Source organism: Nothoprocta perdicaria, unplaced genomic scaffold (genome assembly GCF_003342845.1).
Source record: "Nothoprocta perdicaria isolate Ctin4 unplaced genomic scaffold, notPer1 scaffold_196, whole genome shotgun sequence".
In the NCBI taxonomy this organism is placed as follows: Eukaryota; Metazoa; Chordata; class Aves; order Tinamiformes; family Tinamidae; genus Nothoprocta; species Nothoprocta perdicaria.
This window is the reverse complement of record NW_020455160.1, coordinates 1337476-1357426: the sequence shown is the minus strand read 5'-3', so window position 1 is coordinate 1357426 and position 19951 is coordinate 1337476. Positions and strand designations below refer to the sequence as shown.

At 38.7% G+C, this 19951-nt stretch overlaps 1 protein-coding gene across 1 annotated transcript in view; it reads right to left on the bottom strand.

Annotated features, from left to right (window-relative positions):
• LOC112945682 (ubiquinol-cytochrome-c reductase complex assembly factor 1) overlaps window positions 1-19951 on the bottom strand; it is a 49523-nt gene that overhangs the window by 2022 nt on the left and 27550 nt on the right. Inside the window, exons 8-9 of the mRNA XM_026037324.1 lie at window positions 4132-4209; window positions 2933-3046 (exon numbers count right to left, since the gene is read on the bottom strand). Of these exons, the coding sequence (XP_025893109.1) occupies window positions 2933-3046; window positions 4132-4209 (192 nt within the window). The remainder of the gene's footprint in view (window positions 1-2932; window positions 3047-4131; window positions 4210-19951) is intronic.

Below are 19951 nucleotides of genomic sequence, written 5' to 3'. Positions count from 1 at the left end.
TCAAGGGACTCCTAGCTTCCTGGCCACAAAAAACAATGTGCCTAAGGATTTCTCAGCAAAGAAAGAATATAGCACACGGGGGCCGTACAGGGTCAGACCGGAGTGCTGCCTAAGCACAGTATCTGTTTCCGAGGAGGGGTTAAATACTACGCATACCTACAATGCTGTTTTCCTTGTTTATTCTCCCTCCCGAGATTTGTTAGTTCAGGCATACTGAGCCTGAAATAGTGATTGTACATTTAATAGCCCTTGATAGATTTCTCTTTCCTGAACCTCGCCTGTGTCTTTTGAAATCCATGTTATATTTTAGCATTCCCAGTAACCTGGGGCAACATATGTCTTCTGGTTCCTGCATCAGAAGAGGCTTACCAACCTTTCTGCAGGCATAGCATGCTAAAATAGCTGAGCTTGGAAAAGACCTCTGGAAATTGTGTGGTCCTACCCCATCTTGCTTTCCATATGCCTTCAACATTTCACAGAGGTGCATCATATTATTTCTCAGCTGTTTTTTCTCAGAGTAGGAAGTCCTAGTCACTGGTAATAGAGAAGCTGTTTCATATCAACCTTACTACTCTTTTCAGAACCTTCTCCAGTTCAGTTTTGTATCTGTCTTGATGGCTGGGACCCAAACACATTACACATTATTGAAGACGACGTGAATTTTAAAAAGTGGCATGACAATATAAGGTTTTATGCTTTATTCCCTCAAGAGCTCCGAGCCTTTGTTTTGCTTTAACACTGCCTAGGACTGAACTGACGTTTTGATAATCCAAATGAAATCTCAAGGGCTCATTGCTGTGTAACAGTAGAGAGTTTAAAGCTCATCACTAAATATAAATATCTTAGATTGTTTTTTGTCTCCAAGTGCATCACTTTACTATTAGCTACACTTACCTTTATCAAAAAACTTTGTTTTATGATTTATTTCTTCAATCAACCCCTATGCTTACTGCCACAAGTAGCCCAGTATTAACAAACTGTCACCTCACAATTCACCCCCCCACTTCATTTACAATATATTGAACAGCAAAGTCCTTCCCACCCCCAGTCCATTAAATCGAGTAACAACCTCTCCTCTGTCGAAACCTGACAACATATTGGCTTCCTAAACGCTGATATTCCCATTAGTTACTTGTCTATGGGGACTACATTTGCTCTACTGTAATGGCTACCTATTTTCTTTTATAAGTCTTTGGTGGAAGTTTCCCAGAACTTCCTAGAAATCCGAGACAGTAAATCAGATATTCTTTGTCCACAGCATCAGTAGCTCTTTCAAGCAATATTACAGATTTGTGAGGCAGGACTGGCCTTCAGAAAAGCCATGAACATTCTTTCTGGCCTGCAATAGAAGGAATGTTGCCAGCAGATCAAGGGAGGTGATCCTGCCCCTCTACTCAGCTCTGGTGAGGCCAGGCCTGGAGTACTGTGTGCAGTTCTGGGCTCCCCAGGACAAGAGGGAAGTAGAACTTCTGCAGAGGGACCAGCATAGAGTGACAACAATGATTAAGGGACAGGAACATCCCTTTCCCTTATGGGGAAAGACTAAGTGAGCTGGGCCTGTTTAGCCTGGAGAAGACTGAGAGGGGATCTTCATGTACAAATACCTGAGGGGGGAATGTAAAGAGGATGGGCCCAAACTCTTCTTGATAGTGGCTAGTGACAGAACAAGAAGTAATGGGTACAAATTGAAACATAGGAAGTTTTATCTGCAGATGAGGACTGTACTTTGAGGGTGACAGGATGCCCAGAGAGGTTGGGGAGTCTCCTTCTCTGGAGTTCTTCCACAACGGCCTGGATGTGACCCTGTGCCACGTGCTCTGGGTGTTCCTGCTGGAGCACCCAGATGCCCAGGGACATTGCACTAGATGATCTCTAGAGGTCCCTTCCAACCTCAACCATTCTGTGATTCTGTGAATATGCCATATTTATCTGTGTGATTGCAGTTTCCTATTTGACTGCTGATAGCTTCTGTCCTGTACTTTGCTTGAGCTTACAGAATTGCTATTACTTCCCAACTCGTTGGACAAATTGTCCCAAATTTTATGTTCTCTGCATTTGTTTTCCACCTATCTTCAGTTTTAAACTCTCCTATGACCTACTTGATATTAAGAATCAGTTACCTGAAGCATTAAGTCTGTGCCTCCTGAGGAGCACTCTAGCATTCCAGAATGGCTATCAGTCCCTGACAAATTTGAGCCTTTCACTTCCCATACCATTTTGCCAGACATGCATTGAAATACTGTATCTTCAAATATCTATCAGGTCTTGAATACTGTGTTGGAAACATTACAGTTAATGCTACTGTAGAGGTCACAATCTTCAATTTCCTGCCCAACCAGCCTACATTTTTCCTCCAGAACTTCTCTCTCACCCTTTCTTCTGTCTTTGGAATTTGTCCTGGCCTACATCCAGCATCTCCTGCCCTGCTTTCTCCTAGAAACATGGTTCGGAAACCACACAATGGAAGACAGGGCACACTGTTTACTACTTTTTTCCTCTAGGCATGAACTGAGAAACAAAACTTGCTATTTATTATCCACTAAGTTCACCAGGAGCCTTTCAACCTCTGGGGCATATAACTATGAAGAGGTGTAGATAACATTCCCTCTTAAGAGATTCCAGGGGTTTAATGCAACTTAATCCCTTCATTACAACAGTCTGAATTTAGGCTGTAGTAGAGGCTGTCAAAAGTAAATTAAATGGCCTCGGCAGATACTAAATTACAGGAAGTCTCATATGGTAGAACATTTTGAAGGATGTCTCTGCAACATGAAGTATAAGATTTTCTCCTTAAAGATAACAAATGAGTATAAAATCCACCTATATTTAAAAGGAGATACGTAATATGCAGACAATAAAAAAAAAAGTAAAGTAAATATGTAATATCCTTACAAGAGGATGAAGAAAGGCTAGTCTATGAGCTGTAGAATACCTGTTTGCGCACATACTCTACGAGTAACTCTAGATGCCTGGGGTCCTCACAGTTCCTGTTAAAAAGGTTTCGCCAAAGGGCTGCTGCCAGAACATGATCATCAGACAAGATTCCCTAAGTAAGAAAAGAGAGGTGATTAAAAACTGCACATGAAGAGGCAGTTAACATAAGACAAATCCATTCCATTATTCTATCTACTTGGCACTAGACAATACTAAACATCTCAATGCCTGCAGCTACTGTGGTCTGTACCTGTGAAAAGGCATCAAGGTCATTCTTTCCCAGAAAGAATAACCTTTGACTTGAAAGAGTCCAGGTGCTCCATCCTGTAACAAATATCCCATCAATCAGAAAAAAGTAGGTGCGTTACCCTAGGAGGGTAGATGACCATTCAGTTTCTATAGTTTTTAAATCTTTAGATTAGGCCTTACACTTTACAGAACTGTGTGAAGCCAGGAATACTTGAAATACTAAAAAGTTAAAGATACATAATAAGATGTTCTGCAAAAGCAATCAGGACTTGAGTGTTTGCCTCATTCTAAATGAATGATAGATTTTTTTTATCATCAGGGACAGATTTTTTTCCAGCTAAAGCTAATTTCAAATGTACACAACAGTCACATCCTTGAGAACTTTTTGTCTAAATTCTCTTCAGCTTTGTCTTTCTAGATGAACCAGTGCTATCACCAGTGTCTCATATCCCCTGTCTTCTGCTGTCACATTTACCAAAGGCAAGAGAGGACTTTAAAATACAGTTAAAATAGGAAAAGTCAATATTTGTCTTTAAGTTAAACAGACATTTTGCTTCTAAAAAGATTGTCAACAAGAAGAGGCAGACATGAAAAAGACAGGCAGACACATCCTGGTTGTACTTAAAAATAGATTAAAGGAAAAATCTGCATAACATACATTGTCCAATACTCTATGAAGTTTACCTTTACAAGATATTAATAATGCAAATAGCCATTTAAAAAAGAAACACCATGTCATTAAAAAGAGTATCTGTAGCAAAATTCACTAGAGCAGAAAATTAACTACTGTAAGAGCTGACGCAATTGTATTTTCTATTTGAAAGTCCCATTGATACTTAAACACAGCTGCCCAGGGTGGCAAATATTTAACCCAACTGCAACATTTTCAGTTTGATGAATCAGATGGCCTATTTGCTCCTGCTCATTCAGTCAAAATACCCTTCTTACCTCATCATAACCAAACAGAGCTGCATAGAAATTTTCTACCATACTTCTCAAATCTTCTTTTAAAGCAGAAGAAGTAATCTGAAAAATAAAAAAAGAAAGCCATCTGAATTGGTTCTAAGCTGGTGGAGATGATAAAAAGCAATTACCAATTCCACTCTGAGAAGGAAAAGAAAAAGGAGTACTCTGGTCCATATATGCTAGGATTCAACTGTAAATTGTGAGGTTCATGTAGTCAGTGTCTTTAGATGAATGTACAATACCACTCCACTAGTTCTATATAGAAATAAAAGTCAGAGTAAATATTTAGTTAGATTATACAAATAGCAGAAAAAAATCCATGGCCAACAGTGCTGACAACAGCTACCCAAGCAGAGGAAAAAAACTGCAGCAAGGCTCTCCTTTAAGTGGCAGCATAGGCTAAAATAATGAAAACTGCTCTACAAATATTTCATCTATTAGGCAAGTTTTCCAGACCTCGATTCATTCATATGTATCTTTCAGAAACTCATAAAGTTTTGAATATTTATTTCTAATACACAGACTCCAGAGCTAGACATGCTATTACAGTAAAAGTACTGTAAAGCTAAAGATAGAGGTCCCATCCCTACCTCTAGTCCTTAATTACTTGTCAATATTGACTTGCTCATTCAGAAATTACATGAATTCTCTTTCAACAGCATCTCTCTGGCAGCTCAGACTTACTAGTTGGTCACTATGACTAAGTTTCTTTCAGAGTTGGGAATTCTCAAGCTACATCCCCATATGCTGTATGACTTCGTCTGTGTTCCACACCTACTTAACTAAATTTAACAGTTGCTTAAATATTTGCTGCTTTGGCCTGAGCTACTCATTAGCTTTCAGAATTGTGCTCTGTGTGAGTTTAGGTAGAACAAAAAGAGATCTCTAGGTCCAGAGTGATGGCTGGAATAATTCACATCCATCTCATCTCCTCCATGCCAACTGGCTACTCCTTTTGTCCATGCTTTTTATTTCTATCAACAGAACCAGCTAATAAGGAGTTTCTCACATGAGGGCAGAGCTCTCCTTCCTTTGGCAAATATTCCTCTTTGTATTGATACAGGACACATCTAGAGAGCAAGCATTTGTTATGTACAGACCTTGCATGCAATGTAAGTATAATCTGCACGGATAACTAGCTGCAATCCTGCATGTTAGCAGAACACTTACCTGTGAGACTGCATGCAGGGACAAGATTAAAAAAAGAAAAAGAAAAAACTGCAAACAGGAATGCAGGATAGGAAATCAATTCTAATATGGAATGAGCATTACCATTGTTGACATATAGTTTATCATAAGGTTAAAGAAAAGTTGTGAAATTTAACATATAAACCTTAATATTTATGACAAGGTGACTCACGTGTTCTAAATATTTTCTTAGTATTCTCAGTCCTTATGCAACAGCTTCCTATCAAAATGTGAATTATTTTGCCATACTATCAAATCTCCAGTTCAAACACGATTCCATTAAACTGCTGTCTTTTTCATCAGTTGATTTTTATATTGAAAACACAAGGAAAATTTCTTCATGTCAGTTACTCATATTTTTCCATTAATATAAGCTATTAAAATTCATGCAAATATTTTACAGGCCATCAAGATTTGGCAACCTGCTATTATTAAATGTTTTTTTAAAAAAAGAACTAAACATAAGAAATCAGAGGGTTAAATGATGACTGTAACTTCTGTAATGACTTAATTAAATTTTTATTGAGTACATAAACTATGATGTCATTTCTACCCAACCATGCTCAAACTTTCTGTGCATGTCAGAGATTGTGGTTTTTCTCAATAGAACATACTTCTAAATAAGCTGCACTTCTACAGCTCTAATAAGGGGAGCAGGTCTCATGTAACACACTCAATAAATTATCCTTCCATTTTTAAACAAACAAATTCCATGAGTTATTATATATTTGCCATGCACTTTTTATGACATAATAAAAATGTTACCTCAAGGATTACTTAACACGTACTACAAATGTTATAGCAGGCAACTGCAAGGGGCAAAGAAAACAAATAGTCCCATTACAGAGACAAGCCCTGGACTATACATCCCTAGGGAAGGAACCTTCTATTCTAAAAACAAAGAGCAGCAGCTTTAAGTTAATAAGAAATAGACTGATGAAGAAGACAACCAAGTTAAACAAACATGGCAATAAATACATCTTAAAGACAAACAGTTTAAAATATAAAATATGAATTTGGGCATCGAGCAGTATCTTAGGCATTAAAATTACTTTTAATGGAATATTGTTGTTTCTGAAGAATACAATCAGAGTTGGTGCAATTATTATAGTAAAAAATGATTTTTTAACAGAGTAAGAATAAGTAAATCCGAATCTCATTATCATTTGTAGGAACGCTTCCTCTTTTCAAGCCTGACAAACGTTCTAAGCACTGGTGAGCTTCGTCATCTGATTCCTCATGATTTTGCTGTCTCGTCCCACTGCTCACTATTAAGTACAAAAGCTTCTAGACAACTCCAAGTGTTTCCTTGTACTGCTAATACAAGGAAAAACAGCAACATCTGGAACTTTCGAAGGACTTAGCCACTTCGCCTTCTTTGGAAACAACCCAATGCAGAGTTGTCAGCAGAATAATTTCTGTAGCACCAATACGGTGGAAAAAACTCTAGTGCGTAAGTAGGAATGCATTTATTTGTACATCTCTCACATCCTTTGAAAAAAGGGAAATATACATCTAGCACATCTTCCTTTTACACATCACCATATTTCACTGAAGGACTTCATGATCCCACATTCTCCTTTTTAAGGCTACACTCCCTACATTCTTGTTATATTATGACGAGAAACCTCAGCTTCAGGCCCATATGTATTGCTGAACATACAGATATGGTGCCTGTTGCTGTATCAGGGAAACTACAAACTCCAGGCTCAGTTCAAGTTCTGCACTAAAAAAATTTCCAGGAAGACAAGAACACACCGCTTTATTGTATATACTGGACATAAACTGCCTTAGATATTAGCAATTTTTTTAACGAACACTACTACATGGCAAGTTGACATTCATCTGTTGGTTGGATCAAGAGCATGTTTTCATAGTGAATGTCCATCATCCCTTCTTAGGTTGCTCCAGTTCAGAGACGTCTCAGAGTGCACAAACTTGAGTGCTTGCTCTGATGTGCAAGAGGCGTTCAGTCCACAGGATCAGAAGTGAACTAGCCCAGAGTAAGAGTCATCCCTGTACAGATGGGACTTTGGATCCTCCACTGTTTCACTCAACGAAAGTGTCCTTGTTGAGCCACTCTACGTGCTAGCAGAGACATAGCCCCAGCAAGCACAGGCAATGCTATTTCAAAGCATTTTAACAGGAGTTTCTTGTGATTTTGCCTTTTACCACCATGTATTGCACTCTTAAGCTACTTTATCTCTAAGGCCAGACGGGACACTTCTAACCTCACCTTGTACAAGCACCAACCACTGATCTTCATGCAGCAATTCCTCTCTTTAGGCTGTAAGTTATGGTTGAACTATATTTTTTATGAGAGATTCCAGCCAGAAGAAATGGTTACATCACAGAACCTGACTCTCAGCATACCACAGACTATTACCTTCCCTCAAGTTCCTTCTACTAAGCTCAATAAGTTGTGCTAGGCTAAAGCATATCACCCTCACAGTTGAACATGTGTATCTCATTTCATATTTGAGTTTTCTGGCTTTGTCTTCCACCCTTTCATTTTCATTATACTATTCCTGCTAGAATAAAAAGCTTCTTCTGTACATTTTATTTGCTCCTATATCTTGCTTAGTAAGTGTGCCACAACAGTAATCTTCTCAAGGTAAGATGAGGCTCTTTAAGATAGTGTTTACACTAAGTGCACTGATACACTACATCATCAGAGCACTTTCAGAGTAGCCAAAGCTGTAATAGCATTTTATTCTGATTCAGTAAAATTAGTTCATCTCTTGCGCAAAACCAGTTACACAGGCATGAGTACACTTTTGTTGTTATGACTGGGTCTGCTCTGGGGCTCTGGGGACTTGTGCTAGCCACACTGCCATTAACATGAGTCAGCCCTATTTACACTTTTGACTAATGGAGCATATAACGTCGGCAGAAGTTCCTGCAGGAGATACAGGGCAAATCTTTCACCATAAAACATTTTTGTCAGTCCTCAAACATTTAGGCTTTTTGCTGCACCCTCTCCAAATTTGTGTTTGGAAAGAAAGGCTTATAATATATGGTTTACATTATAACTATAAATAATATAACTATATATAGTTCTATAAAGGCTTTTTAAGTGTTTGCTGCCCTTTTAATAAATGCACATGACATTAAGTGGGAAAGACAGCATACAGCCCTTTTATTTCCTTCAATAACATGACTATTACTTGTAGGACAGTAATTTTGAAAATGACTGAGCTATGTAACTAAAGATCAAAAGGATTAAATTAATATAAAGAATTAAAAAAAAACTGTGCAGGAATGGGCCAAAAAGCCTAGTTCCTCGAGGCAATGTCACAAAGCTGTATAACTGACAAAAATGCTGCTGAAACTAATTTTCCAACTTTTTTCTTACATTAACCATTCTGTTACCTTGCCTGCAAACAAGGTCATGCTAACTAGATTATAATCAGCTACAGCTGTCATTCTGCATACACTTTTAAAACTATATTAACTTCTTCTTTGATAAATTCTCTAATGTTCTAATCAAAATAAGTTATTCTGTAATGCACCTCAGCTTATGCTTAACTTCAGAGCATGTTCCTTAAAACCATCTTCAGTGTTCAGCAAAAACCCACATTGTATTAACCTAGACAAAAACTAATTATACTCCGGTTTGTATCAGAACCAGGTCCAGACAAAATTCTCAATATATAAAAAAAGTTACGGGAAAAGGAGTTGTGTACGCACTGCCACCTTCGTAACAACTGCACAATCACCAGTAATACTCCCTAGACCAGATCTATTTCAAACAGATGTAGAAACACAGGTTACACAGCATTAAATGTTAAAACAACAACAACAACAACAACAAAAACCCAAGACTGTCACTCCTAGACATCATTAAAATGAGATATGTTAATTTTGCAGTCTATTAATTTGAAAACTCTGCCACGGTTACACTTCAAGATGCAGCAAAGTTCAAGTACAACCCTGACCATGTGAAATGGATGGGGGCTCATCCTTCATTCTTCTTTTCAGCACATGCTGAGAAAGAAGCACATAGAGAAAGAAGCATAGAAGAGAGGTAAAATGGCTCTGCTCTCTCTCTAGCTGTACTGGTTCTGTGTAAGGTTAAGAAGTTGTGGTGGCTTTTTCCTATAAAGTCTCTTTTAAGAAAATATTTGCTAAAAGCCTAAAATCCATCATTATAATATACTCAAACACATTGGAAGCAAGAATTCTGTCTACAACACTGGAAGGAAGTTACGCAAATCGAAAATAGATGAAAAGACTCAAATTTCCATGTGGTATGATCTGCCTGTGGAAATGAATGTAAGGTCAGAAAAATCAAAAGCAACATGATTATTGGGATCAGAAATTATTAAACTAAATGGAATATATTAGATAACATTGAATATGTTTGCAGAGCGAAAAAATGTACCAACATTTTGAAGAGCATTTCAGAAGATCCAGAGAAGTAGAGATTGCTAAATTTGCATTTCATTTTTAGCATGTTACCTATAATAAAAGATAGAATTAACAGTCTCAGGTGATTATGGCTAGTAATATTCAATGTTGATAAAGTAATATACTTCAGTAATATAGTAGTAAAATAGTCTAGGAAAAAACAATCAACATTTATATAACAACATGCCTATGTTTAGCAACTACAATTGAGGAAATGGATTTTAAGATTTTTTTGTGGACAGATCTCTGAAAATGTCAGTTCAACATTCAACAGAGGAGAAAAGGGGAAGTAAACATCAGGAATTTTATGAAAGGAAGAGAAAAAAAGAGAGGAACCCTCTCCTGCCATAAATTCATACTGTGCCCGCATATAAATGCTGCACTCACCTATCTTTCCATCTCAGAACAAATACAGAAAGTAGAAAACCAAGAAATAAAAAGGTGATTAGAGATATGAGGACACACTAAACACTAATTTTGTTTAGAAAGGACTATAGAAGAAAACAACGTAAAGTCAGGATAGGGACAGATGCATGATCTCCCTGCTACTTTCATATTACTCACTAGTAAACACAGCAAAGATACACAAGAAGCCATACTGATTCACATTTGTTCTGTTTTCTGTTTCTTTTTCCTAAAACACTGGCTAGTGTTAGAAATAACAGACTGGAACTTCAGCCAACATGAGAATAATGACTGTTAAACACGTTCAGTTTTTTTCACTTTCTGCTGAACTTTGCAGATCTGACTGGCATCTCTTCTGCGCACCTCTTCCTGCAATGCCTTGCCGTGAGACCACCATAGCTCATTAGATGATCCTGGATACCCATCAGGTGCCTTTGCTGACTTGGTAAGAATTTCTACTGAAATAAAGCACTGTGAGAGAAAATGCTGTCTTTAGCTTTTAGTAACCCTATGGGAAAAGGCTACGCCTTATACAGAAATATTATCAAGAACGATCCAGCCATTCATCTGTTCATCTTTACCTGGAGGTGAAAATGAGACCAGAAATTGGAACCACATTGGAACCACCAGAATTTGGGACCATAGCTAATTGCATCTGCAGGACAGAGAGAGAGAGACAGACACACAGATGCCCTCTTAATTAAAAATATTTTTTTTAAATTTCATTTCTAATGGGGTGACAACTGCTAGACCCCATGTAATTATTCAGCAGTTAACCAGTCTACTCCGCGATGCTCATCTCAAGTCCTGTTGCAACCTTTACCCAGGGGCTGAGGCAGGGGCAAATATTCACTCTCACCATATAACTCCGAAATTCATTTCTGCTCCATCTAGCAGCCTGCCTTATTTCTGTTTGCTCCACCAAACTTGCCACTCTTTTCTACCACAGTCTCGTTCATGTATGACCTCTTTGACATCCTCCCAACAGTTCTATGTTACATCTAAAATCGTAATTTGAAGTCACATTGCTTTCACCTTCTACCACTATTTTGCACCTTCTGGTTTCAATCATATGCTGAGAAAAAAACGATTTCCCCAAGCACTTCTCCTCCCCCAGGCTTCAAACACATGCATGCCACAGAACAGTTAACAGTTAAATATTTTCTTGCCAATATTTTAAGAGTGCAGAAGGTTCCAAATTGCTGGTAAAATAAACAATGCCAGACTGTGAAAACTCCTGCCTGCCATATACTCTCATGTTAACAAGAGTTTCTTTATTACTGTAACCTTTCAGAAGTGAACAGAAATTATTTCTCTACCCTATTCCTGCCCCCAAGTAAAAGGCAAAGGAGGAAAGCAAACCAAGAAAAAGCTGCACGGTAAGATACTGTGAGTTTTCCATCATACTTCTACATTTCATTCAGATTTGATGCTACTGAGAATAAACAAACGTCCAGATCTTAAACGAGTGGGCAAGGACTTTAAGAAGGCAAAAGTTTCCTTTCACACTGTTTCCTGAAAAACAAAAAATTAACTTACAGATGAGCCATCTTCTCCCCTGCATGTGAAAAATAAAGGAGGAAATTACAATAAACAGGGCAAATTTAGGATGCCCTGAATTGGACACTTTGTTTTCGATCATCTTGGCTCCAGCCTTTTGGCCAGGGATCAAGACAAAGACCTGCATCAACTACAAGGTCTCTGCCATCTCCTCTGTTTTTAGAAAACTGAATTTTCACATAGCATTACAAACACAAGGAAAGAAGCAGGCACTTCTAGCGCTATCTTGGTAAATTAATTCAGGTGATATCCCTAAAACCACTAGTCATTCCCAGGCCTGCCAGCCTTCTGTTTAGCACAGACATTGGAGTTACGAAACCCATCCCCAGGCATCTGAAATTGAACCAAGATGAGTGTGTTCCTCATTCTACATGAACCAAAATTGTACTGACTCAATTTCCTATCCACATCAGCAGTATCCTTAGCTGAATCTCCCTCTTGATGTGCAGTCATCTTCATGGACACAAGAAGGTCAAATGACCAGCTGGAAAATGATCTGAGTTGGTAATACCCTACAAGCAACAAACAGAGATTGCTTTCTCTAAGACCAAACACGCTGTAATTTCAGTCAAGAAGTGAACAGAAAGACAATGTGTAAGAGAATGCAAAGACAATGTGTAAGAGAATGGAAAGACAAGTTCTGATGAGCTTCCCAACACAAGAAAGTAAACAGAAAAACAAAGTTTGTCTAGGTAGGCATGAAAGTAATATGTATTGTTGCTCATACTATGGAGGTAAAAATGGCAAAAAGGAGAGAGAAAGAAAAGCATGAGAGCATTGAAATTATATTAAATGAAATGCATTGTATTGTCACTTCCTGATCATTATCATTTATTTTGCAGGAGTTGTTAGCAAAAGCAGTCAACGGTAAGGGCTTCATAAAGCTGGGAGTTTCTAATAAACAGAAAAAGTGGACTAGAGAAAGCAAAAAAGAGGTAACAAAATTGAGTTCAAAGAGGAAAATATAAATGTGTGCAGTCTACTCATCCAGGTAGACCACAAGGCACTGTAGTAAAGATATAAACACGAAGATATGTCTGCAGTAGAATTTAAGACCAGACTTTGAAGGAGCTCTGCAATTAAAATGGCATGGAGCTGCCTGCAGGAAAAGCTGATCAAGACTGTCAATGCTGGCAAATTGCCAAACATCTCCCTGCTCTGTCCCCTGGCACTGAGTCACAAGAAGTAGTGGAAGCTGTCATGAGATGAAATGCCATAGTGAGTGACAAGCAACGCAGATGATCCTAGCAGCAGTTTTGGGAAGACATGTAAGTGATGTCTAAGCTAGAGACAGAAACATACAAAGCAGAAGGAAGATTAGCAACTGAGAAAAATGCTGAAAATGGTAAATGTGGATCTGGGAGTTCGAATGGGAAAGCAGGTGTTTGGCTAGACAAATTAGAAGGACTGAGGAAGGACCTGAAAGAATTCGAATGACCTGAAACAAAACTAAGTCATGCAGATGCTTCAACATGCTAGGGTAGTTTTGAAGCAAGTGGGTATATTAAGCGGGGGATCCAGAGCCTTCATTGTGGACCTCTGCAATGGGAAGTTAGTGAAACAGTGTGTGACCATGGTATCAGTGGAGAAGTCTGTAAGGGGTGGAGAACAGGTCCGGCTGGCATTGAAGACTACAAAGGACTAGTCAAGCAGAGGACGAGAAAGCACAGAAGGGAACGGACGGAGTTGGTAGTGCCAGCACCATCTATGCAAGGAAACACAGAGAACTTGAAAAGGAGGAAAAGGAAAGGGCAGGCAGACTAATTACAAGTTAAGAGGTAGGCAGACAATAGTGTGAAATACTGAGACAGGGGAGAGATGAAAGCAGGAATGGAGTCTGAAAAGGGAAGACCGTACAAACGGCAATGAATTGAAATCCTCCTTGGTCAAGACAACCAAGGAGGAGAAAAAAAAATCATTCCAAGTGGGTATGATGAGTTACAATGAAGAACACAGAATCCTAAGTAACTGTCTATATCCTACAAAAAAATACCAAATTAGGCATGCACGAAAACAGTACAACCTAATAGCCAACATAACAAAGAAAAGTCTTTTTTTTTCACACTGTCCTTGTATTATTGTCTTCCAAGATAGGCAGTCACTGCAAGCTTAAGGAAAGTTATTCACAACGGGAAATTTATAAATAGAGATTTTGAAGAAGAAATGATACTATTGACATCCTATTGGCAGTGAAAAATAGGCAACGATAATGAATAAAACATATTAACATGAAATATCTAATGACTTTAGCAAAATTTGATTATTTGGACCTAGAAAAGTCTTAAGTTTCTTTCTAAACATACAAGGATATTGGATTTGAATAGTTACATTCATATTTTCACTGCTGCAGCTTAGAAATTATATATATATTAAAAAAAATACATCTGCAAGATGTAATTGCTCTCTCATTCTCACATTCTCACCTTGCTCTCACATTCTCAAAGACTTAAGCCAGGCAGATCAGCAGATGTCAAAGGAGGAATATAGCAGAGAAGTTCAAAGGATAAGGAAACTGATAATGTAAAAATGTCCAAAATATCTAGTATAACAACACATTACTTAACCCTGCACCGTGTGTAGGCAAATCATGAACTGCATTTTAAGTGATACACAAGGCACTGACAAGAGGCCAGGGAACAGTCTGCTGTGCCTGGTCTTTATGGTAGGTCCCATTAGGCTTGTTTTCCCTATTCCTGTTGTCATCACATGTATCGTTAACGTGTAACTAACACAATTGTGTTGTGCAGTTATTTCCTTGTTCAACATTGGAATTGTAGCAACTGAATTGCATTCTGGATATTATGAGGAACACAGAGCAGCACTTAAACCCTACAATCACTGCTTGCTAAAATCAATTTTCACATGAGAAATCCCCACATTGTTTTGGAATGAGGCAGGCAAAGAGAAAAGTTTCTAGAAGAGGTGCTGTAAGGCACCTTACAGAGTACTTCTTGAGGGTGGTGGAGGAAGGCACAAAGTAGACCAAGAAGATCACTTTACAGTAACAGCCTTCAACACATGTGGGAAATTTAAATTGATTTTTGATGCCAGACTGCATGGAAAATTGGGGGAGGTTAGTGAAAGAACTCAAACATATATTATGCCTTGATTTCAACACCAGGTATCACTGGCATGCACCAAAAAAGGCCATTTCAAAACTCCACAACCCAGCAAAGCTAAATTTATATCACTAGCTATTATTTGTCCAGGCGTCGTCATGGTCTAGGTATTTTCAGGGTAAAATTCCATACACATGCATTTACTTACCATAACAAAATGAAACATCTATGCTAGAAGTGGACCTGATAATCATACACATTTATAAAATGACGAACTACTGGAAACTAGCCATGAGTTTCAGAGTTCTTTGAGAAAATATCAAAAGTTGATACTTCTCCTCTGCTTGCATACCAGGCCCTATAACATGCGGGTAAGGCTTCATATAAACAGAACGAAATTTAAACTTGAGCATGGTATTGTGAAACCATATCTTGGTGACACTCAGAAGCTAAGTTTAGGCAAAGCATTCAAAGTCTAGCTGACAAAGCAAGTGCAATCCTGCACCATGGACAAAGCCTTCTGGGAAAAAAAAAAAAGCGAAGTTTAACTTTTGAAGAGAGTTTTCAGGTTCTGTTTGACCAAACTTGATCCTACACTTGCACTTTTTATTTCCCTGATGAGGCCTCAATGACAGTAGCAATTTTTTGTACTTACCCCACCTTATACACAACTCCATCTGCTCCTTTGCCAGAATATTATAAATATTTTCCTTCTGCCCTAATTCTCCCCTATTCTTCTCTGTTCTTTCTTGTTTTTTCTTTCATGCATCCCAAATTCACCCCATGATTCCCACGATATGTAAAAGACAGGGCTGAAAAGGAACACCTGAGTTTTCAAGTTCAGCAGCTTCCCATCAAATGCAACCAACTACATTTCAATTCATACAAAGATCAAATTTCATCTCAAAATATTATCAACTTTATGCCCTCTCATATTAAGAAACCTGTTCTAGAACCTCACTTGCCTAATTCCAACCACGATTTGAGTCCATATTTTAAAAGTTTCAGAATTTCTGTTTTCCATATGAAGAATAACTACAATTGAAGTGCATCGTATTAGGCAACTGTAATAACATGTGAGCATAAATTCCAACTCCCAGATTAAATTTTGAAAAACAGAATGTGAGTAGCTTAAGGTGATATTTTTAATTATCTAGAGTTTTATAACTATGAAAGTATCAGGATACAAAATTGTGCTCTATTTTATGCAGCTAAATTCTACCCTCAGCTACACTGACATGAACCATTTTATTAATTCTGATGGTGTTACTTCAGATGTTCACCAATGTAACTGAGAGCAAATTATGGGTCACTGTATATAAACAGCTCTGGCTAAAAGTACAACAAAGACTGTATTGTGCTATACACAGCAGAGCCAGTAAATGAAATCAAAAGACATCTAGATGTGTTCTTGGGAAAAAAAAAAAAAAAAAAAAAAGGAGGGGGAAGGGTCTGAGAAATCTGGTGGGAAAACAGGAAAGTGGGATTAAGATGAATTAAAACAGGTTTGGCATGTTGGCTTTGCCTGTTCTTATCATTTCTTTCGCATTTTTTAGAGCACGGAAGGTTCTAAAATGAATTATTTGGCACTGTAAAAAAAGCCTTACTCTTTACAGAAGTGCAATGGCACCACAACACACCTGACGTCATTCTTCAAATGAGCTCGGAAGAAGTTAGAGATATTGGGAAAAAAAAGTTGGATGCACTTTTTAAAAATAGTGTCCCAGCTGTGATAAAAGCTAGCAGTTAATTTTTGTGTCACATCCCTGTCATGAGAGATCAGCTGAAAGCACACTGCAGGGTGCTCCAGTCCTTCGGGGCAAACCTGCAGCTTCATCGCAGGGTATACAAAAAAAAAAAGGAAAATGCTCAACCACACAAAGCCTGCTTTTATAAACATACCACTGCTAAAACACAATATTCAGATCAGTCCGGTTAATATTCAGGAGAATTCTGGCAGGAAGACAAATACGAGCAAATTCTAGTACTGACTGAATTCCCCTTACAAACTGATTAAGCAGCTGCCAGTCTGGATAGTATAAATCTATTCACTGTAAGCCACAAGGTGGAGATCTCTGGCAAAGCAGCATCAAAAGGAAGTCTTTTACCCAGCCTAATGTTACTATTAACACTTTGAGCCATTGCATCAAGCCAATTTTTCTGTTTGTTTTTGTCGTTTGATAGAAATGTCACTAGTGGAAAAATTAAGTAAAGAGCACTGGTTAGCCACAGAACTGGACACACCTGGCTGCAAACCCACCAAAAGAAACTGACTTCATTAGTACTAGGGACAGCAGAGTAAAATTTATATCTGAAATATGCCTGCACTGGTAGAATTTGCTGAGGCCACAGGCTCTGTGTGTGTTTTTACAGCTGTGTCAAGTTTTGGTTTCTGACTCTTGCCGACATTCAGGAGTGCTGAAGGAGCTCAGGCTAACAGGTCCCAAAACTTTGCAGCTAAGATTTAGATCTCAGCAATTTTAACAACCCGATTTTGAAATAATACAAAAGCCAAATGGAGCCGAGGCAAATTAGTAGTTAAAATGCCTTACATGCCATCACTTTCTGCTCCGATGAGCTTGTGTATTTAAGAGCAGATGGCATATTCTAACAAATGATCGATATCAGTCCAGAAATCCCATGTCCATTTTCTCCGTCAAATGTTTTAAACATTGCTAGATGTTTAGGGTTGGTGAACTGCAGCTTTTCTTGTCAGCACGTTAACCTAACTACATCCAACTAGAAAATTGCACATGGGTACTCTGTCCCTTATACAGTAGTACAGGAACATACTGGTACGAAAGGTCAATACTGACCTTTGATAAACTGCAAGAGAAAAAGCATGGAAAGCAATCTCCTCACCTCATGGGAGCTGTGCAGATAACTCAGCATCATCAGAATATTTAGCATCTTTTATACACATATGACTGACTTAAGAGAAACGGTGTTTCTGAAACTTGAAATCACCATCAGAGGAATATTAATATTTTTTTTCTTCAGCTGCTATTGCTATCTTGATGAAATTAATTATCTTCTTTTGAAGGTCGAGGAGACACTTGTGCAGGATTAAACTACTTGAAAATAAAAAGCGTTTGCACGTATTCCTCAATCAGCTCACAAACTCTGTGTCTGAGTATGATAGTAAAGGTAAATCACTACCTCAACTCCACTTTAAAAGAAACATTAAGAGTAAATATATCAAGATTACTAAGTTGCACCTAATGCCTAGGGTAGGTGTCCTTTACCTGTTACTACTTACATCTTTGCTAAAGCCAAGAAGTGAATAAGAAAGAGTTCAGTTAGAGGACAGGCATGCTAGTGGTGGGGAAACTAAGGGATAAAAAGTGAATAAACATGGAAGAAACCAAAGCACTCACGGAGAAGCATGGAGTGGTTGATTAGGTTAGGGTTGCCAACAGAGGAAGGTAAATAAAGCAATCATTAGAAGGAAAGAAAGGGCTAACCTCTTCAAAAATCAATGCATTAGTCATTTTGATCAAAAATATAATAAACATTACCAGAAGAGACTGAGAAATTCATCACTTTCTACAAATGAATGTCTGAGAGATGAGGAATCACTGAAAGAATAAAATCCATCACTATAAGTTTATGAAGCCTTGTGCCTTTGCAAACACAATGGGGAAGAGAACAGTCCCAATTTCCATGTTTGCAGCCTAGGAGAGTTCATTAAACTTTCTTATACAGATTTAATCGTCATTAAGTCTAGTTAGCAGTTACCCCAAGAGTTCACCTTCTCTCACAAAGAGATTCATGAAAATCAATGGACCTCTGCATCTGAATTGCATGAAATATACACAGAGATATAACTGTTTGTGGGACTGAGCTCTTAAATGTCTACATGCTTTGTTTCAACTATTGCCACATAAAAGCTACAGTTAATATCAAACTTCAGTCAACAATGTACCTTGGTAGCAAAGTAAAATGCATTTCAGAAATCATATTAATACAAAGTAAGTACGATCATCTGGGAAATTTAAACTCAAGTATAAACTGAAAATAATGTCAAGGAAAAGAAGATGATCAGGAGTAGTCAGCATGGATTCACTAAGGAGAAGTCATGTTTGACAAACCTGATAGCCTTCTACAATGGGATGACTGGCTGGATGGATGATGGGAGAGCCATGGATGTTGTCTACCTTAACTTTGCAAGGCTTTCGACGCCATCTCCCATAACATCCTCATGGAGAAGCTCAGGAAGTGTGGGTTGGATGAGTGAACAGTGAGGTGGATTGAGAACTCACTCAGTGGCAGAGCTCAGAGGGTAGTGATAAATGGGGCCAAGTCTAATTGGAGGCCTGTGGCCAGTCGTGTCCCCCAGAAATCAGTACTGGGCCTGGCGCTGTTCAACTTGTTCATCAATGGCTTGGATAAGGGGACAGAGTGCACCCTGAGCAAATTTGCGGATGATACCAAACTGGATGGAGCAGGCAACACTCCACAGGGCTGTACTGCCATTCAGAGGTACCTAGACAGGTTGGAGAGAGAGGAATCTCATAAGGTTCAACAAGGATAAGTGCAGGGTCCTGCACCTAGGGAGGAATAATGCCAGGGACCAGGACAGATTAGGGGTTGACCTGCTGGAAAGCAGCTCTGAAGCGACGGATCTGGGAGCCCTGCTTGACAACAAGTCAACTAGGAATCAGCAATGTGCCCTCGTGGCCAAGAAGGCCAATGCGATATTGACCTGCATCAGGAGAAGTGTTGATAGCAGGTGGAGGGAGGTGATCCTCCCCCTCTACTCTGCTCTGGAGAGGCTGCACTTGGATTTTGAGTGCAGTTCTGGATTCCCCAGGACAAGAGGGATGTGGAGCTTCTAGAGAGGGTCCAGCAGAGAGCAATGAAGATGATTCATGGACAGCATCTATCACAGGAGGAAAGACTAAGCGAGCTGGACCTGTTTAGCCTAGGCAAGAGAAGACAGAGGAGCTCTGATCAATATGTATAAGTACCTGAGGGGAGAATGTAGAGAGGATTGGGCCAAATTCTTCTTGGTAGAATTGACAGAACAGGGGGCACTGGGTACAAACTGAAATACGGGACGTTTCATCACTGTGTGAGTGGACAACTCACAGTTGTGAAGTGTACAACTTCTTTATTGCGAGGCTGACAGAGCCCTGGAACAGGCTGCCCAGAGAGGCTGTGGAGTCTCCCTCTCTGGA